Source organism: Falco rusticolus, chromosome 1 (assembly GCF_015220075.1).
Source record: "Falco rusticolus isolate bFalRus1 chromosome 1, bFalRus1.pri, whole genome shotgun sequence".
NCBI lineage: Eukaryota > Metazoa > Chordata > Aves > Falconiformes > Falconidae > Falco > Falco rusticolus.
The window spans coordinates 82027832-82046217 of NC_051187.1; the positions used below are offsets into that span (position 1 = coordinate 82027832).

General features: G+C 35.8%; 1 protein-coding gene across 2 annotated transcripts; it reads left to right on the top strand.

Annotated features, from left to right (window-relative positions):
- Nucleotides 1–6087: 6087 nt before the first annotated feature.
- Nucleotides 6088–13126, top strand: SPON2 (spondin 2). Of its 2 annotated transcripts, none has more exons than XM_037386983.1 (6): nt 6088–6521; nt 7287–7539; nt 7900–8123; nt 8395–8586; nt 9630–9804; nt 11980–13126. In XM_037386983.1, exons 1-6 carry the CDS (start codon nt 6354–6356, stop codon nt 12156–12158), a joined length of 1191 nt encoding a protein of 396 aa, XP_037242880.1. In that variant the 5' UTR covers nt 6088–6353; the 3' UTR covers nt 12159–13126. The 2 variants fall into 2 exon arrangements, with proteins under 2 accessions (XP_037242880.1, XP_037242875.1); XM_037386978.1 differs by having other exon boundaries at nt 6094–6521; nt 7315–7539.
- The last annotated feature ends 5260 nt before the right edge of the window (nt 13127–18386 follow it).

Consider the following 18386-nt stretch of genomic DNA (forward strand, 5'->3'; position numbering starts at 1 on the left):
TATCCTGTCTTGTACTGTAATGAATCTATAACACGATACACATTAGATACTCTTCAGGGCAATTTTTGTTTGTTAGAGGATTTCCCGCAAATAGTTGAGGTAAATTTAAAAGCAGGGATTCCCACAACTCAGGTTTAAATTTACCTGAGGTAAATTTAAAAGCAGGGATTCCAACTCAGGCTGCCTCCAGCAGCTTCTAAATATTCAGCTTGTTTCAGAGTTCTGCTAAGTCATGCATGCTGTACAGCCCAGTGAGCTAAACCTGCTGGTACAGGCACTCCACAGATTAGCACCATGCTCTGAAATCTGACCCTCATCCCACAGCTCAGAATATCCCACTGATGAACAGGTCAAAGAAGCTGGGTTTTTGACTCAGCTCTGTGGAGTTTTGGTGGATAGCAAAATAGCATGAATTCATCCTCCAATATTGTGTTGCAAGACCCTTTAGAAACAAAAAGAGGCAGTGGCAGCACCAGCTGGCTGTTGCAGTTATGCAGTAGTCTGAACAACGATGAAGTCCAGGGTAAAGGAGCTGCCTGAGTGTGTAGCCCTTGTGAATCTGCTTCATACCTGTCACAGGCATAAGCCACAGTATGGGAAGGAGGCTCCTGGTTTGTGATTTAGCTGCTGAGCTGGAGGAGAGGATTTAAATTATTTGTTTCCAGTTCAGTTCATTATTTCCAAGATAACTTTTCTTTACTCCTAAAGGAGATTACAGGATTTTATGGTTTCTGCTACAGAGGAATTGGATAGATAACCTTGATGGTTAGATCATCAGGATGTTCCAACTGCTGAGTGCTTGTAGAGCCAAGAACAACCAGCTGTACATATTATGCCTGAAGTACTGTGGTGCAACAGGAGAAAATGTCTCTGACCTTATTAACTGTAGCTGATTTCTGAAGGGATATTGATACAATGGAAAACAACTTCTGCATTAATATGATCAGTGATAGATTAGGAAACCAAAAGTGCTGGTGAAGGTGGCTATCCAGAGATTTCAAACCCCTTGGGTACTAGAGACCTTAGCAAACTGGAATAGCTAAAGAACTCCCAGGCAACGGATGCATTGACAAATACAATCCCTAGTCTTACTAACTTTGGTTACACTCCGATTTCCATGTAATTTGAACCCTGTATTGCCACTGACATGAGTGCTCCCATCTTCTTTTCAGTTAGGAGCTGCTTGTTCTATTGTGTTTCTTGTGTCAAACTGTCAAATGAAGGAACTTTTTTGACTGAAAGCTAACTTAAAAGGATTTGCTATTAACTGGGACAGTTCTTCAGTTTGTTTCACTCCGTAGCCACCTTTTACTGGTGTAAAGGGGGTGAAAATAACAAGCTGGGATGCAGAAAAGGGTGAGATTCTAAGATCTTCTTGCAAATCCTTTTGGAAAACAGAAAAGATGATATGGTTGCTATAGCTGCACAGTTTGGGTGGATGTGGGTTATGGGCAGAGGAAGAGGCCCAAAGAGAAGCTGTCTCTGGTTATGTCACAGACTCTGATTTGGTTACCTAGTGTTGGCCTACATATTAGGTTCTTCAATACTAGAAGTGACTTAATGCAGAAGATGACAGAAGAACTTTTTGTTGCTGATCAGTTTCACCGTGGTCAATAAAATGGATTTTTTCTTATCCTTTTCCTTATCTCAGATTGACTTTTCAATGAGCCCTGAATTAAAAAAACCCAACAAAACAAATCACCACCACCCACCACCCACACACACCCCCTAACCCCAACACCTTTACAAAAAGAATTTCTAAACTCAAAATACAAGCTGAATTTGCTAATCCCTACTAGTAGGTTGAATGTTGGTTATTATCATCAATTGGAACAACTAATGCAATCCACTTGGGTTTGGATTCAGGAAAAGATAGAGATGCCTGAATCAGCCACTTATGTGTAGATGTTTACGTGAGAGCTAGGTGTCAATACAGTTAGTAGAGACCAGAGAGCTACTCATCAGTTATTCATTTGGTCACATATAGGTGTAAATTGAAGGGTAAGCTGAACAGTTCTCTAGATTCTATTGACTATAGCAACTAGATCTTCTTTGTGTATTGTGGCAGTTTACATATCTAGTGCATGTGTACACACTCATTTTAGGTACCTTACTCTGCAAAATAAATTTTTATCTCAAAAGATAAATAAAAGTTAAAGCTGCCTTCACTACTGTTGTACCATCTAATATTGGGAATGCTCTATTTTCCTATGTAAATGCTTTATTTTATAAAAGCTTCCAAACCAACACCATCAGTTCTCCATGATAAAATATTCTGCTGCTTGCCATTCTGGTATTGAGATTTTACAACTTAGAGCTCAGAGGGTTTTGACTGAATGTAAACCTTTTGGCATTGCTGAGTGTCCATAATCGTATGTGTATCCATGGTAACTACTGGAGAGAAAGTATGGCTGTATAATCCTTCTTAAGTAATACAATGTTATGTTTTTCTTGGTAGACAAAGAGATGCTAGCTAGTCATAAGCATATTAAACAGCCTGTGAATATCAAAGTTGCTTTTATACTCCTTACCAGCAAAGAGGAAATTGTTTTAGTAAAATTGTAATGTGTGGTAATACTTCAAAAATATAAATTCACAATTTCTGGTGCTTCTGTTTAGAATAAAGGTGGGCAAACTAACTTCAGATCAATCATTTTTGTTAAATCTCCTTTCTCTTAATCTTACAGTTTAATAGAAAAGTCATAGCTAATCATGCCAATCTTGTTGCTTACCAGACAAAGGACTAGATAATTCTCTGAAAAATCAAAATGGAATTTGCATCCTTTTAATGTGCTATATTCCTGTGTGATAGTCTAAACATGTTCATATAAATGTTTTTGTATGGTGCAAATGATTCAAGAATCAACATGATATTGACTGTACTGTTATATTTTTAAGTAGGGCTTTTCCTCTTGTTTTCTTGTTTTATTCATTATTTTTGGTTAGCAAAAATATAGAATATTTTAGACACAGTTATGACTGTTATTTAAAAACCAAAAATATCTCGACACCATTTTTGTTTTATACTTTCCAGCTTTCATCCTGTGAATCTTAGTAAAGCCTGCAGGAACTGTAAAACTGTTGTCTTATTGATAAGAAACAGCAGAAACTGCATGCTTCTGCACGTAAAATTAGACATAAGGCACACTTTGGCACTGATGCTTAAGTAAAACAAGCTTTGTATGCCTGCTCCCTGTAGCATTTGAAGTCTACAGAGGTGTGCATATGGCTGGAAAATAGATGGACTTGAAGAGACATAAACTTGAATAACAAAAGCTATTTTGCTTTAAAAGGGAAAGAAAAATGTCAATTTTATATACAGGCAAAATGGTCTCTAAATGGAAGAGGTTTTTTCCCAGTTTTCCATGAGTTTTCAGCAACTTTCTAATGGGGCATGTAAACTGAAGAAGGAATGCAAGCATGGGTTCTGATCCCACAGCAAATTTTTTTCTCCAGCTGCTGGTCCACAGAAATTTGGCACCTGTGGCTTCCCAGCCATGAAAGTAATCCATTGAGTAGAAATCTGGGATTTTTTTCTAATTTTTTTCTTCTCATCTATAAGATACACTTGATGTTTTGACATCCTTCACAATGTCAGGTACTGTTATGCTTAGCACAATTTCTATTTAAAGAATTAAGACTGGGAGTCCTCAAATTAGTATTTTCTGACAACATTACTTGGTATATTATTCTTTGTTTTCCCCCTCCTTCAACCATGGGGGTGGGGGTTTGGGGGGGCCAGGAAAGGAGAGAAGATAATTAAATAAATCTACAGTCCCTGTATTTTGTCCAACAATTTCATTATGAATAGAAGAAAGATAAGAATGGGGCTGTGGGTCTTGAAAATTTTAATCCTGAGAAATCTGTCACAGTAGAGCCCTCACTGTAAACAGGGAAAAGTCCAGTGTAGGTATAGTAAGGAAGAAAACCTCCATTTTGGACCAGGATCAGAGAACATGAATAAGGACTATAATCCAGTTTCCCTGTACGTATCTGCAGTCTTTAAGGAAAGAATGCCTCTTCAGTTTTCAAACTGAAATGCTTCAAAGTATCTCATTCCCACACTGGTAAGGTAGCAAAATAAAAGACTCAGTATATTGCTTTAACTGCATAGCTGATGTTGAGAAGTTTGATAACCACAAGAAATTGGAGTAATGGAGCTGTAGAATTGTTGAACTGGAAAGACTCTTGGATGCTTGGTACAAAGCATCATGCACTCCTATGCCAAGGGAAGAATCAACTATAACTTTTGTGATTTTTTTTTATATTTGTTTGTCTGCTCTGTCCTTAGAAACCTCAAATGACTTCCCAAGTTAATGACTTCCAATGATTCAGTTTCTTTTATCATTTAGTAAGTTTTTCTTATAATAGCTGTGCCAAATTATGCAGCCTGCATGTATCGTTCCTGTTCCTGGATACATTCACAACACGTAGTCATGGAACCAGAATGATCTAGTCTGGTGATGTGCCTTTTGCCAGTAATTTTTCTTCGAAAGGAAAAGGCTAGTCTGATATATTAAATAATTCTGTGCTGGATCCAGAGCTAATTGCTTTGTTCTCACTTTAAGTGTTGCCCTGGAAGTGTCAGAGTATGTTTCAGTATGCACGGTTAGCTGGTTCAGTAATTGTGAACATAACAATACCTACTGAAGTTTCAAGCCACTTGGTAATAAACATGTAAACCTTAAAGAATTTTAACAGTACTCTGAGCAATATACTTTAAAACTTGTGAGACCTTTGCATAGTTCTACAGAGCTCCAAGGGCTGGAAAGATCACCCCCTTCTGATGTAAGTAGACTCAATTATCTAAGGAACCTGAGGATCTGGAATTCTGTGCATAGTAGGGAGCGAGCTGGATGTAATTCCAATATCATCCTTCAACAAACACTCAAAGAACTGGTAGAAAAGTATCCATGAAGTTTCTTTGCTCTTTTTTTCTTAGTGGAGCCTGGCTTCTGGAACAAAAATAAATAACGGAAAACTTTGCATTAACATAAGATGGAGGAAGGGACCTTGGAAATAAAGGTGGTCCCACATCTAGATTACTTAACCTGCTACAGAATTCCCATACTCTATCCAGATATTTAGGAATTGTGGTTATGGATGCTGAATCCATCTATGTTGAAACATGCAAGAGATTCCATTTTGCCAGGAGAATATTCAAAGGAAATTCCATTCAGACATCCCAGTTTATTCATCTCTTGGCTTTTCTTCTTGATTTACCATGGGGTGGGGGGCAGAAGGGTAGGATAGGTTTCCAGTTGAAGTGCCACAAAGCTTAAACTGGTTGTTTGGTAATCCCCTCCTGGAGGGCGATAGTGTGCCACTTCAGCTATATACCTACAATGGCTTGGGAGTTTCATCTGAAATATAACTGTGGGGTTTTTTTTCCATATGCTGTACCATCATATTAGAGATCTGTGGAAGTACTTAAGTGACATTCCTCACAATTTCGGAGGAAGACCCTATGAAAGACTTTCTTCATGGTTTACTGTAAACATTTGAACTTAACTTCCTTTGCTGATCTGCCACAATAACATTTGTTAACCTTGTATGCATGGCACAAAGCCCTAGTTTTCCCTTATTTGAAAGGTAGTGGGGAAAATAATTAAAAATAAATATTAAACATTATTTCTTAATTGAGTCACTATATTATTCATAATTTTTCATAGACAATACAAACAATTTTATTGATGCCAATGTATGTACTGTGCTACAGAGGATGCATGATTTAACTGTAATAATAAGATTTTTATTTGGGTTTTTACTCTGAAGACAGCTAAGAAAAATCTCAGAGCTTCCCAAAACCACTCTTTCCAAAGAAACCACAATGTTACAGAGCCCTTTCATCATCCAGAATATGGTACTGTAGAACACAAAAATATACACTGTACTACTTTAAATTAATTCATATTTGCAGGAGACACAGTCTGTGTGAGTATGTGCAATTATGAAATGTAACTTTTTTTTCCTCTTGACTTTTTTAGCTGCCTCACCCCTTTTATTTGAACACATACATATGGTGTGTGAGAGTGAGCAAGCTCTCTGTAAATGTTTGGAAGGAGCATCTGTCAGACAATAAAACTTACAAGAAAACATGCTTCTCATTTAAAGTGTATTCACTAGAACTATTTCAGTGCTGGAATCAGTTCATTTGTATAGCTTGGAGGCATTAATAAGAGCAGAGAACTGTAAAGGCACCAGAAAACTCAAACTGTTACTAAGAATTCAAGGTATTTTTTTAAAGCATTTCGTCTATTCGGCATCACAGTCTTCTGATAGGAACCTAAACCAGTTGACAGACAGGAAACCTCTGACAGTCCATCCAAAACGATTTCAAACAAGAAGATGGCATGCTTTTTGCAAACCTGGAAAGTCTAAAGATTACAATAATTGTTGGACCAAAGGGACCCTCTTCAGGCATAAATAGCAAGGCTCCTACTGTCTTCTCTTGCAGACCAACTCAGCTGCCAGCAAAAGCAGGTGCTCTCCCCCTACCAGTGCTCCAGAGGAAATATTTAGTGAGTATTCAAAGCTCTTTTTACAAATTAATATTATTAGAGTTTTAGTTATATTGTATAGTTTTCTCAAAGGACAAAAGCATTTAAAAATAAGATTTTAAGGCTGTTATTTTAAACAATTGCTGGAGTTCAACAGTCTGATGCAATTACCATATTAATTTAAAAACAAAATTTGCACAACCTACGACAGCAACTTTTAAAAAATACTGGTTTTTAACAACTGTGTAGCTTAAACAATCCAAAATAATTACAGTGTATTTTTAATGCACAAGTTATGACAGCTAAGTAATTTATATAAATACGAAATGTATTTGACTTTAAATGTTATGCCATAAAACAGCCTTTGTAGAACACAAATTTAAAATAAATCATTTCTTTTGGCAAAGTAACCTGCAATTTAATCTTTAGAAGAATAAATATACCACTAATGTTTTCCACAGAAACAGTTGCTACCCTAATTAATTCAAGATGTGACTCTAATAAGATTTCAAAAGAAAATCAGAAACAGATTTTTCTCAGAGGTAGTACTGTGGACAAGGTTAAGATATTTTTATTTTCATTAGAAACACTTGTCCCAGGTGGACTTACGGACTTGTAGTATATAGCATGGAAATATCAAATCTGAAAGCATTATAATAATGTTTTTAGAAGCATAACAATTTTTAGTGTTTCAGATGTATGCTTTCTTTTTAGTTGTAACTTACACTACATTACATCTTATTAGGTAACTTTTATTCAATTTTGAGTTTAGAGTGACTAATATAGCTAACATTTTTTTCTTTTTGTGTGGAAGGGATGGAAAACCTGATGTTTGTCTACCACTCCTGTAAAGTTATCTGGACGTTACTTGTAACAATACCAGGTTATGCCAGCAGCTTGCCTGTGGGTGACGATTCTATTTGCACAGCAGAGGAACTTGCAAAGTACAGCATAATCTTCACGGGGAAATGGAGTCAGACTGCTTTCCCTAAGCAGTATCCACTTTATAGGCCCCCAGCACAGTGGTCATCAATGCTAGGTAAGTAAAGTATGTACAGTTTCAAGAACAGATAAATCTCTTGACTGCTGTGATCTTTTTTTCCTCTTAATAGTAAATGTTAAGAGAACTAATGAAAAAGGAAAAACATAGGCAAAGTTATTCAGAATGAAATGCAGAACTTGAAGTATCCATGATGCTTTCAAAAATCTACAACTGTTTTCAATTGACTTCTGTTTTCAATTGGCTGCAGCTGAAATAAACAGTGATAAGCCAAATGTTTTAGTGTTCACTCATTTTTATACGCGTTTTTTTTAACCTCAGGAATAAAACAGAGAAACTGAAGGAATAGGGACAATCTAAACCAGACTTTTATGTCATGCCATGTATTCACTCAAATAGGTGTTACTCATAGTTCTGACTACAGCATGTGGAAAAAAAATGAATATGCCAGCAATGGTGTACGTGATTTTGCTGAAAAGGGTGAAGCATGGGTATTAATGAAAGAAATAGAAGAAGCTGGAGAGAAAATTCAGAGTGTACATGGAATCTTCTCTGCTGCTGCCATTTCCAGTGGTACAGGACAAACCTCTACTGAATTAGAAGTGCATTCAAGACATCCCTTAGTAAGTAAATGAACATATTAATTATAAAAGTGTTTCTTTTTTCATTAGCAACCAAAATTAAATATTTGAGTTGTCACCTGTAAGAAAAATATAGCGTAAAAAGGGTTACTAAAAAGCATGTCACACAGCAGGGAGCACTGTACAAGTTCTGTAAAGCAGAAGAGCATAATGCCATTTCTTTCAAGAGTTTTAAGTTAAAATTTCTGTAAGCAGGACTAAAGCATTCCAAAATAAAGTAATGTAATCCTGACAGATCATTTTGTTTTATTAGGTTTCATTTGTTGTACGAATTGTTCCAAGCCCCGACTGGTTTGTGGGTATTGACAGCCTAAATCTCTGTGAAGGAGACCACTGGATGGAAGAAGTATCAGTAGATCTGTTTCCATATGATGCTGGAACTGACAGTGGTTTCACATTTTCCTCCCCAAACTTTGCCACTATTCCACAGGAAACAGTTACAGAGGTGGGTGTATATACACAGTTTAGTGCTTCATACTTATATATTTTGAGTTTTCCCTTTATGAGATAACTATCCTATGACTACAGAAAGACTCTTGTGAAACTGATTTCGGTGTTTGAGAGTGCTTATGCTCTCTGTGTATGGATTTATTACATACCTTATAACCCTACTGCTTTTGTTTACTTTCTGTGTCTTTCAAATTTACTAGGTAAATGCAGATGGTTCATGAAAATTTGGCTCTACATTTAAACTACTTTCCATAAAACCTAATTCTTAAAACACCAGGAAAATAAAAATACTCACCAAAGTACTGGCATTATTAAATATGTCTAAAGAGGAAAATTCTTAGTAGTGAATACTGATGTGGGGAGGAGTTTTCAGTTAAAGGCACTGCTGAAACCTGAAACTGTTAGATTTAAGGGAAATGAGCTAAGGGAAAGCAGAGAATTTAATCACTACTGCGGTGACTCCACTTTCAGTCTCTTTTACTCACTTGATACTCTATATGCCTCATACTTTGCTTTTGAGGATGGTGGGGAACAGAGGATTTTGATTCAAATGTTCTGAATACTATAAGCATGCAGTTAATCCTTTCTTTAAGGTCATTTTTTCTAGAGCCAAATGCTGTGTTAATGAGTAATGAGAAAAAGAACAGGGAAGCTGGAAAACAATATATTTGGCCTTCTATACCCATATGACAGCTGCTACAGCATACCTAATATTATTATTTAATACTCTTGTATTCTTCCTTGTAATAACATCCACTTCTTTCCATCAAATCTTTCCATACATTATTGTGTTTTCAGTACCTCCCACCGCAGTCCTCTAGCCAAAGGCTGGCACAATTCATTGTGCCCAGACCCAAAGCATTATGCATAAAAATTATGGGATTACCAGCAGTAGTTATATGAACTGAGGTTCATAGAAACTGGTTATATGCATTTTACTTGTCAAAAAGTATTAGCATGATGTGTAAACATGATTTTACAGCTATCTTCTTACTAATATGATGCAGTTTCTTTAAGGTTCCCCTTTGTATTTCACAGATCACTTGCTCCTCTCCAAGTCACCCAGCAAATTCATTTTATTATCCCAAACTCAAAATTTTGCCACCTATTGCTCAAGTAACAATGGTGAAATTAAAGAAGAACCAGTTGGGTCTTCCTGTACCTTATCTTAATCTTCCAGCTAAAAGCAATGAAGTAATAGACTCTGTCTCAGGTAAGTACTTTGATATGCTCAACTCTGCTATTTCCATTCACTCAAAGTGTGGGGAAATCCGGTAGGTAATGTGGATGAAATAGGTGATTAGGCAGAATATTCTCCTGTCTGCATAGGAATAGTATCCAGACTCACACATGGGAAATAAAACAAGCCAGTTGACATAAAAGAGAATCCCTGAAAGAGTAAGGAAGGGATTGCATTATGTGAGCTATAGTTCAAAGGTTTGTGTTATATCCACACTAAGGGCTACTTGAGCCTTAGTGTCAGCATACATCAGTGAATTTGATGAGAAATAAACACCACTTGATCAGAATCATAGTTTCCAAATTCTTCGCAACTTTGAAGTAAATATTCATCCTTGAGTTTTCACATGATGATGGAGCAAAAAAATTATTATTTTTGTCTCTTTCTGGGTCAGTGGCCTTGACAGCTATGTGCAGTAAGAATTTATATAATCCAATTGATTTGGACATATTTGTGATAGAAATATACATCCTGACAGCAAAAATAATGTTTTCTCTCCTTTTTTCTTTTCTTAAAATATTAGCTAATAACCTTGTTTAGGTAGGAATATACGCAAACTACTGACTCAAGTCACTCTTAAGGGTAATTTTCAAAACTCCAAAGTAGCAAATACATAACTAACATAATATTTGATCTAAGGGAAAGAAGCAGTGGGACAGTGTCCACTGAGATTTTCTAGTGGATTTTTACAAAGTGTAGGAATTAGGGTTAGGAATAAGAAGACTGACATCCTAAATACTATTTGAGACAGCAATAGGCTAAATCCCCAGTGTATTCCTAGAAGAGCTGCCATGTTTCAAGAGCTTCTGCAGAATGTCTGAAGACTGCATGCCTCTAGCTCTGAAGTCATCTCACAATCACTACAATAAAGCTCATTCCCTACACAGCTCATAATACATGATTTATACTTTATAAACAGGTAGAAAAATATATTAGTGTTTTAATGTATTTCTTTTAGTAAACAAGACATATTCAAAGTGAGTGTTACATATCTCATTTTCAGTCATATGCCTTTCCCACAACACTTGAAAGGAACGTTTGGCCCTCTTTAGGATAAAAATTTAAATCAATGCATTTAAAATATGGTATTTCAAAAATATACCCCCACTTTATTTTACATTAACCAGTAAATCAGTCTATTAAAAAACATATTACAGAATCAGAAGGACAGATTTAATTACCAGAGATCAAACTGTGTGCTCATTCTCTCTAGAAACATGGAAATGAATGATCATGACAGAAGTGGTGAGTTCCACTGTAATACCAGACATTTATATCAGAGTTCACACATTTAATATGGCATTTACAGCTGGTTTTGTGCACACCTAGTTTACACAGAAATTCTGTATTATACAGTTTTGATGCAATTTTCTGTGACAAGCAATATTTTTATTTAATGTGTTAAGAAATAGACACCTATATTTTTATGAGAGATATTTTCAATAGAAGTATACATTACAAAAGTGCTTTGGAATTTCTGACTTCTTTTCTGGCAGTAAATTAAAGCTATATTGAAAACCCTTTTAGTATTAAAATCTTCTAGTGATGGAATATCTTTATTGTCCAAGGGAACTGTTGTGTACATACCAAACAATAGCAAGATAATTTAATGATAAAAAAAATTGGACTTTTCATTATTTCTAAAGTAAATTGGAACAGAAGTTAAATGGAATTAGACGCAACCAACTATAGGAAGAATATCTATCTGCAAATAAATATAAATATACCTAAATAAACCAGAGAAAATTTTTAATCCTGGTGTTTTTAATTAGCCATGCAAAGGCAAATGAGTTATAAAGTTGACAGTAAATGCTTTTTAATGCAATCTTTTGAATACAATTATTTTAAGCATAGTTTTCTTTGATAGGAATTCTGTATTATCAGTTCAATAGATAATATGCTGCACTAGTGATGCTATACCTTAGTCTCTAGATTGCAATAATAATAATAGCACCAGTATTAATAATCTTGGGATATGAAACCAGACATTTTTGTTTATGAGACAACATACGGATTTTATTTATTTCACATGTATTTTTTTATAAGAAAGGACACTATTTGATCATCATTCCTTAATGCTTTACCATCAACGTATTTGACTTAAGCAGAAATTTACGTAAAGTTACCTTTTTATTGTGTATATTGCAGAAACACCACTGGACTGTGAGGTTTCGCAATGGTCTTCCTGGGGTCTCTGCAGAGGTCTTTGCAGAGAAACAGGGACCAAGATCAGAACTCGTTTTGTACTTCTTCACCCTGCCAATAATGGAATGCCTTGTCCAAATCTGGATGAAGAAACAGGATGTGAACCAGAGAATTGTGTCTGAAATAAATAAAACATAATAATTTAGATAATTTAAAAGTATGATAAGTTTAACTAAATCTAAACTACTTGTCAGTCAATGTTCCTTATAATTTGAGTATGCTGCAATATTTTGCTGAAAAGTTAATTAGATTGGTTTTGAAAGGTGTTGTTCAATATCAAGATTTTGGGGGGTTAAATTCCTAAGAGTTAGTATGCCAGCAGTACTTGATCACTTACAGACCAAAAAACCCCAAAGAAATCCTCACTATAAATATCCTGTAAGTTCTTGGAGTACCCTCTAGTGGCAGAAAAGAAGACATTTGTAAAGATTATACTTCACGTGTAAAAATCTTCCAATCACAAAATCTATTAATTTTCTTAAATACTGTAATTTGTTGATCTATATCTATTTATACCTAGAAATTAATTTTTCCCTAAATTATGTTTTTATAATTTATTGGCTTTTTTGTTGTCTTTCTAAACACGTTTAACATGCATTTCTTCAGAAATTACTTACATAAATCAGAGTGACCAGATGTTTGCAGTGTGGTAAAGATAATAGTATAACTGAGTAAACTTGTCTTGAGACTTATGAATACATGAAAATGTCTTTTTCTTTTTTTTTCTCTAAAATGAGAATAATATCTGTCATGAGGACACTTGGCCAACAAAAATACTAGAAAAAATCAAAGTGTGGATACTAGTAGAAAACCTCTGAACTTAATTAAAAATGTTAGCTGAGTATTAACCAACTGGTTGTTGGTGTGTGTTCCTCATGATTCAATTATCTCTAAGTTAACACTGTTGACTGTAACATAAATTATATCATTGTTTTTGTATTTGCAGTAAATATGTCCATGTTTCTTTAAGTGTTTTTGCTGCTATTTGTGTCATCCTAACTTCTTTACAGAGAAAACTTACTAATGTTTTAATATTATCTAAAACTGGGGCATACATCAATATAACAGAACATAATATATCAGAAACTTTCCTGACTGTAAGTTTTAATGCTTAAATAACCATTATAAAATGAATGTAACATATGGCTTATAAAGAGTTCTGGCTACCAACTAAGAATTTTGGAGTAACACTGTTCAAGAGATCATGTTTACAGCCAGCCTACAAAACTTTTACACACACTGCAATTTTACAAATATACAGCACCTATATTGAACAGGAGAGCTGATTTGAGTAGGTTCTTTTTGGAATATGCAAAACATCAGAAGAATTATTATGTACTTAAAGGATCACACTGTATTCTCTGTAGGACTGAAACATTTAAGAGGTTTTCTATATTTTTTCCAGGTGATAAATCTTGCAAAGACCGAAAGAAATTTGAAACTTTATCAGACTAGAAAGTTGCTCCTGCAAATGCTGATAAACGCACACTTGTTAGAGCTAAGTATAGGAATTTCTACAGCTTTCATTTTTCAGATTCCCACTGTTGCCTGTTTTTCAAAATTGTTTCACTTACTCTTTTTATTATACCTATTTTTTTCCTGTTCCCTTCTTTCCATTCTACAGTGAAAATAGTGTAATAACACGATCTTTTTCATATTTTGTGTTTAGTTGATTTCCCTTTCAATTTTTTCTTTCTTCTTTTCATATAATTTTACTCATTCTAAGTTTTCTCTCAAACTTATTTACTATATAGTTACACCAGTTATCAACATCTCAGAAAACATAAGCATATATTGGGGTATATATGTAAATACTTTCTGAGAACAGGAACTAATTTCAAATTGATTGATCAACAAATGCTTAACTAAACTCAGTAAAGGACTTGGGCAGAAATCAGATGCAAGTCTAAATTTTGACTCAAGGAAAACAAACCCACAAACCACAAGGTATCCTTGCAGTAACCTTCCTGGAAGTTCTTTAAAGACTAGAGTTTTGCTTCTTCACATGTCCAGAACAACTAAAGGGCTAGGCCCAGTAGAAGAGTATCTGTAATTGTATACATGACCCAAATCTAGGATTTCAGTCCTACAAGATATGATTTGATAGTGGAGCAGTCCTACTGTTTACTCAAACTCCTGAAGCTAAAAGTTTCCCAAGGACGCTGAAGGACGAGAGACGAGAGCAGGAGGTAAAGTAAAAAGGGAAGAGAATACGTAAAAAACCAACACATTTCAGAGAACTCCAGTTAGTGGTAAATAACTTCTATATTTTAGAGCATTTACATCCATGAATATTTGCTGTGTGTTTCTTCAAGCAGAAGTTTTCTGTTCAGCCAGTTACCCACATATGGGCTTTTTGTAGGCAGTGACTTCAGGAGACCCTGGTAAATACGGCATTCTTTAAGGATGCCCTTGTGGCTGTAGAATGTTTGACCACAAATATTATTCCAGGTATTCACTTTGCAAACACCAGAGATGGAGACATTTCTTGGCAAGACTGTGGATACAGTGAGTTCTAGTGAAGCACATTGTAATGATGAAGGACATTTCTCATAACAGATCTTTAATAAAGATCTGTTAATAATAAACTGATTAGTAAGGTACACGATCCCTCTGTGGATATGGCTAGGCCTTTGTAGCTTTTACTTTCAGCACAGTCTTAGATTTGTTTTAAAAATTTTGGGACACTGAAGAAACAGAGAAGCTCTTCCTTCCTTTCCCCTTACATCCACTGTTACAGATGGCTGGCAGCCAAGATGCTGTGGTCCTAAATACCCAGGATTTAGGGAAGGAAATAGGTAAATTAATTCCTGGGTTAAACTAATCTCAGAAAACACTTTGGGAGGAAACCTGAAATGGATTTGCAAAGACAATTCTTTTTTAGCAAGAATGTTTTGTAGGAAGAATCAGCTTTGATGCCTTGGCAGATACTCTTGCAGAATAGAAGACATAGCTAAAGAGGTAAGTGTAGCAGCAAAAAAGCCTCCACAGACTTCAACTGTGCTCCTACAAAAATCACGGACACCCAATTCAAATCCTATAGTGGAATAGGACACCTCATTACTGAGAACAACTTGTTCCATACCTTAATAAATTTAAGGACAGTTAGCTATAAACACATGAAAGCACTTCTTACCTATTATCTCCTGATAGGTAGGAATGCCAGCTAAAGCTGTGTGTATATTTGTGCTTTTCTATGGGCTGTGGCTTCTCTGCAGATATCCAGTACAGCACCTTAGTAGTTAATGGCCAGGAAAAAACAGGGTTCTTTTGTACATAAGTCAGGATATAGGAAGATCTGATCTATGAACTTGACTGAACTGAAAAGCTCTCCCTGCTACCAATAGCCTAAATGTTGACTGCGTGAGCCTTAGGTGGACTGAAGGAGAGGGCAGGCATTTTGTTCTATCATATGCTCCAAAATGACTGGGATTCCTGCCTTCCCACGGCTGAGCGCCAGCTCTATACTGCATAAATGTACTGTACAAGTGGGCCAGCTCTGACCAAATCTCATCCACCAAGCCTGTTATGAAATGTTGCAGGCAATTAACAAAATAGTACATGGTCTGCTTTTAAAGATCATTTTTGGGAGGGATAGTCTTGGACTTATTGAAAAATAGTTCTAATACCCTATCCACGTTGACTGAGTTAAGCATGGTCATGGAAACTAATATGAACCTAGCTTCTAGAAGGAGAAGAAAAGTGTGCCAGCCTTTCTGATCACTGAATGGGCACTTTCCCCAGCAGGACATAACTGGAGTGTGAATAAAGGATCTGAGAGTAACTCATGGTATTGAAGGCAAAAAAGTCAATTTCGTGATATTCCCAGTCCCAGGTAATTAAGTACATTGGGAATATCTGACTTGTCATGAATGATTCAACATAATAGATTAACTCAGAATATTCCATGACAATATTTAACGTGCTCATAAAATAAATCTAACACTTGATACAGCAATTCTGAAGTCAGCCAAAAACTGTTTAATGGGATGTAGTATGCAGAAGTTGTGTCCATGATAATTTACAGGAATTGTGGATGCCTGAAACAAAAAAGCTCTCAGTATGCTACATGACAACAGGATCACCTGGAGGGTGACTATTTTCATTTGTTTGAAGTCCAGCAGCCCTACTATGTTAGCATTTGCTAGCCAAAAATACAGAAGTAATCTATCTGTCCCTACTGGTTTGGGCACAGTGAAGGATAAAGTCATGGTCCCTTGTCCATCTTGTCTTCTACCATTGGAACATAACATTTTGGAAACCTCAAGTAGTCAATGAAAAGCTAAAAGGATGATTGCTTAAGTAGCTCACAATATGCAGACAAACCTATACTTCTTGCAGGTATAGTGTAGCATGAGAATTTATGCAGACGCATGTCAGTCAAGATCTCCCTGTGGTGGAGGGGTAGGAGTCTAATTATGTGATAAGATTCTGTATAATCTAAAATTATTTCAAATGGATAAATCCTAAAGTAGTATCAGAGTCCTAATATCACCCTTGAGACTCTATAAGTATTCAATGGCCATAAGATGCAGCTTGTATCCCTCTAACCTTAACTGTATGGAATCATGTTTAAGAGATCAGTTCTCCTCGTATCTCTTATATCAGTATAGAGATGTTATGTTTTGCTGGAGGTGAACTAACACCTGTGCTAGAACTTCTGTGAAGATACTTTATGCTGTGAAATGGACTGAACCGATGATGGTTGTAAGCCTGTGCCAGTGTTAGACAAACACATTCTATTTTTGAGATTTTATACAGAGCAGGTGCAGTGGATGGTAATAAATATGAATCAGTCCTTCTTTTGCAGGTATGAAATAATCCAGTAAGTGTTACCACACTGACATTTTAGGTATTTAGATTACAGATATTGAAGATGAGTTGCGGTCCCCCCTTCTTCCTTGATGCTAGGAAAATACATATTCTTGTGCTATGATGGAGCCAATTCTACAGCTACTAGCCCTGGAAGAATGCATCTCCTACCAAAGCAGATTCCCAGAAAGGCTGCTCAGAAATGGATGGGAAGACCAACATAGTTTCATTTACAAGTGTAGCTGTAGCCAAATAACAGTAAATTCAAATGGAACATTTTATGAGGTAACTGAAAGAAAAATTTAGAGGTGATGTTGGACAATGCGAGAAAAGGTCTAGTCATGATCCTTTGATGCGTGCATAGTGTTGAGGATGCAATTTATACAGCTGAGCATTTGACAGCTGTATAAAACCCCCCATAAAATAAAACCCAACTTCCACCTTTTCAAGCAAAACAATTGCTGGTAAAATTCCAGCAAGAGAATGGTGTTTTCCCTGTCTACAGCACTGTGTAGCGCATACATGGCATGTGTGTGTGGCAGTAGAGGTAGCTTATATCCCACGCTCTGAAGTTAAGATGACAGAACTGTGAAAAGAACTCAGAGGTTTATCAAAGACATTCAAGGACATTACTGAACTATTTACTTTGCAAATGCCAGGTGCTGCTGAGGAACATGGCAGGGTTGGAGAGAATCAGTGTTCAAATTCTAGAACCTTCCAAGAGGAGTGTAGTGAGATTCTGAAGGGGAAAATGAGCTCAAAGATTGGTCCTCCCTGCTGGAAATAGTCCCATAGGTAGGTTGTCCCTGCTGGAAAATGACCACACATCCTCTCACACCTAGGCCAACCTTTCAGACATAGTAATCTCAGTTTATGGGACAAGGAACATTTGAGTGGTAAATGAGTTTGTCATCAGACATATAGATTGTTTTATACAAAGGGTACAAATTAAAACCTTGATCATTTTTTGATTCCTACTATAACTTTCTTTAGAGAATTTATTAGACAGTATCTAATAAAAAAGATATTCTTATATAAAAAATCTTATTTAGAAAGTGTTAATTTTGTTGGGGTTTTTACCCTGCAGTATCTTATTCATTAGACTTTCAGATTCTTTTATTGTTCAAGTTCTTTTGACTTTGTTCTTCATGTTTCTTTCAGCCCTTTTATGTAGTCCCGTGGATTTTGTAGAGGTGTATACATGTCTAATGATTTAGGCTGGAAATTACAAGATTTCTTATTAAAAGAGTAAAACTCTGAAATAATCCCCCAGAATAAATGGGAAATATAAGTTAACAAGTTCATTTAAGTTGAATATTCAGCACGTTATGGAAAGAGATAACCAATATGATTGCTTACAGTAAAGTAATCTAGGGAATCGATCTCAAGTACCTGAGAAGTGTCATGTTATTCTATGTGTATATAATGAAATTTTAATCCAGATGCTGGGAAAGAAGACAGACTTTACAAGTTATCTTTTTCATGATATCTCATTCTCCAGAACATACTGTAGTTATTTATAAATGTGTAACCACCAG

What these genes read in the sequence shown, in the direction of transcription:
- SPON2 (XM_037386983.1), top strand. Translation starts at nt 6,354, where the DNA reads ATGCTTTTTGCAAACCTGGAAAGTCTAAAGATTACAATAATTGTTGGA. An exon ending in TGCTCCAGAGGAAATATTTA is followed by an intron (nt 6,522 to 7,286) that starts GTGAGTATTCAA and finishes TGACTAATATAG; the next exon opens with CTAACATTTTTTTCTTTTTG. An exon ending in TGCATTCAAGACATCCCTTA is followed by an intron (nt 8,124 to 8,394) that starts GTAAGTAAATGA and finishes TTGTTTTATTAG; the next exon opens with GTTTCATTTGTTGTACGAAT.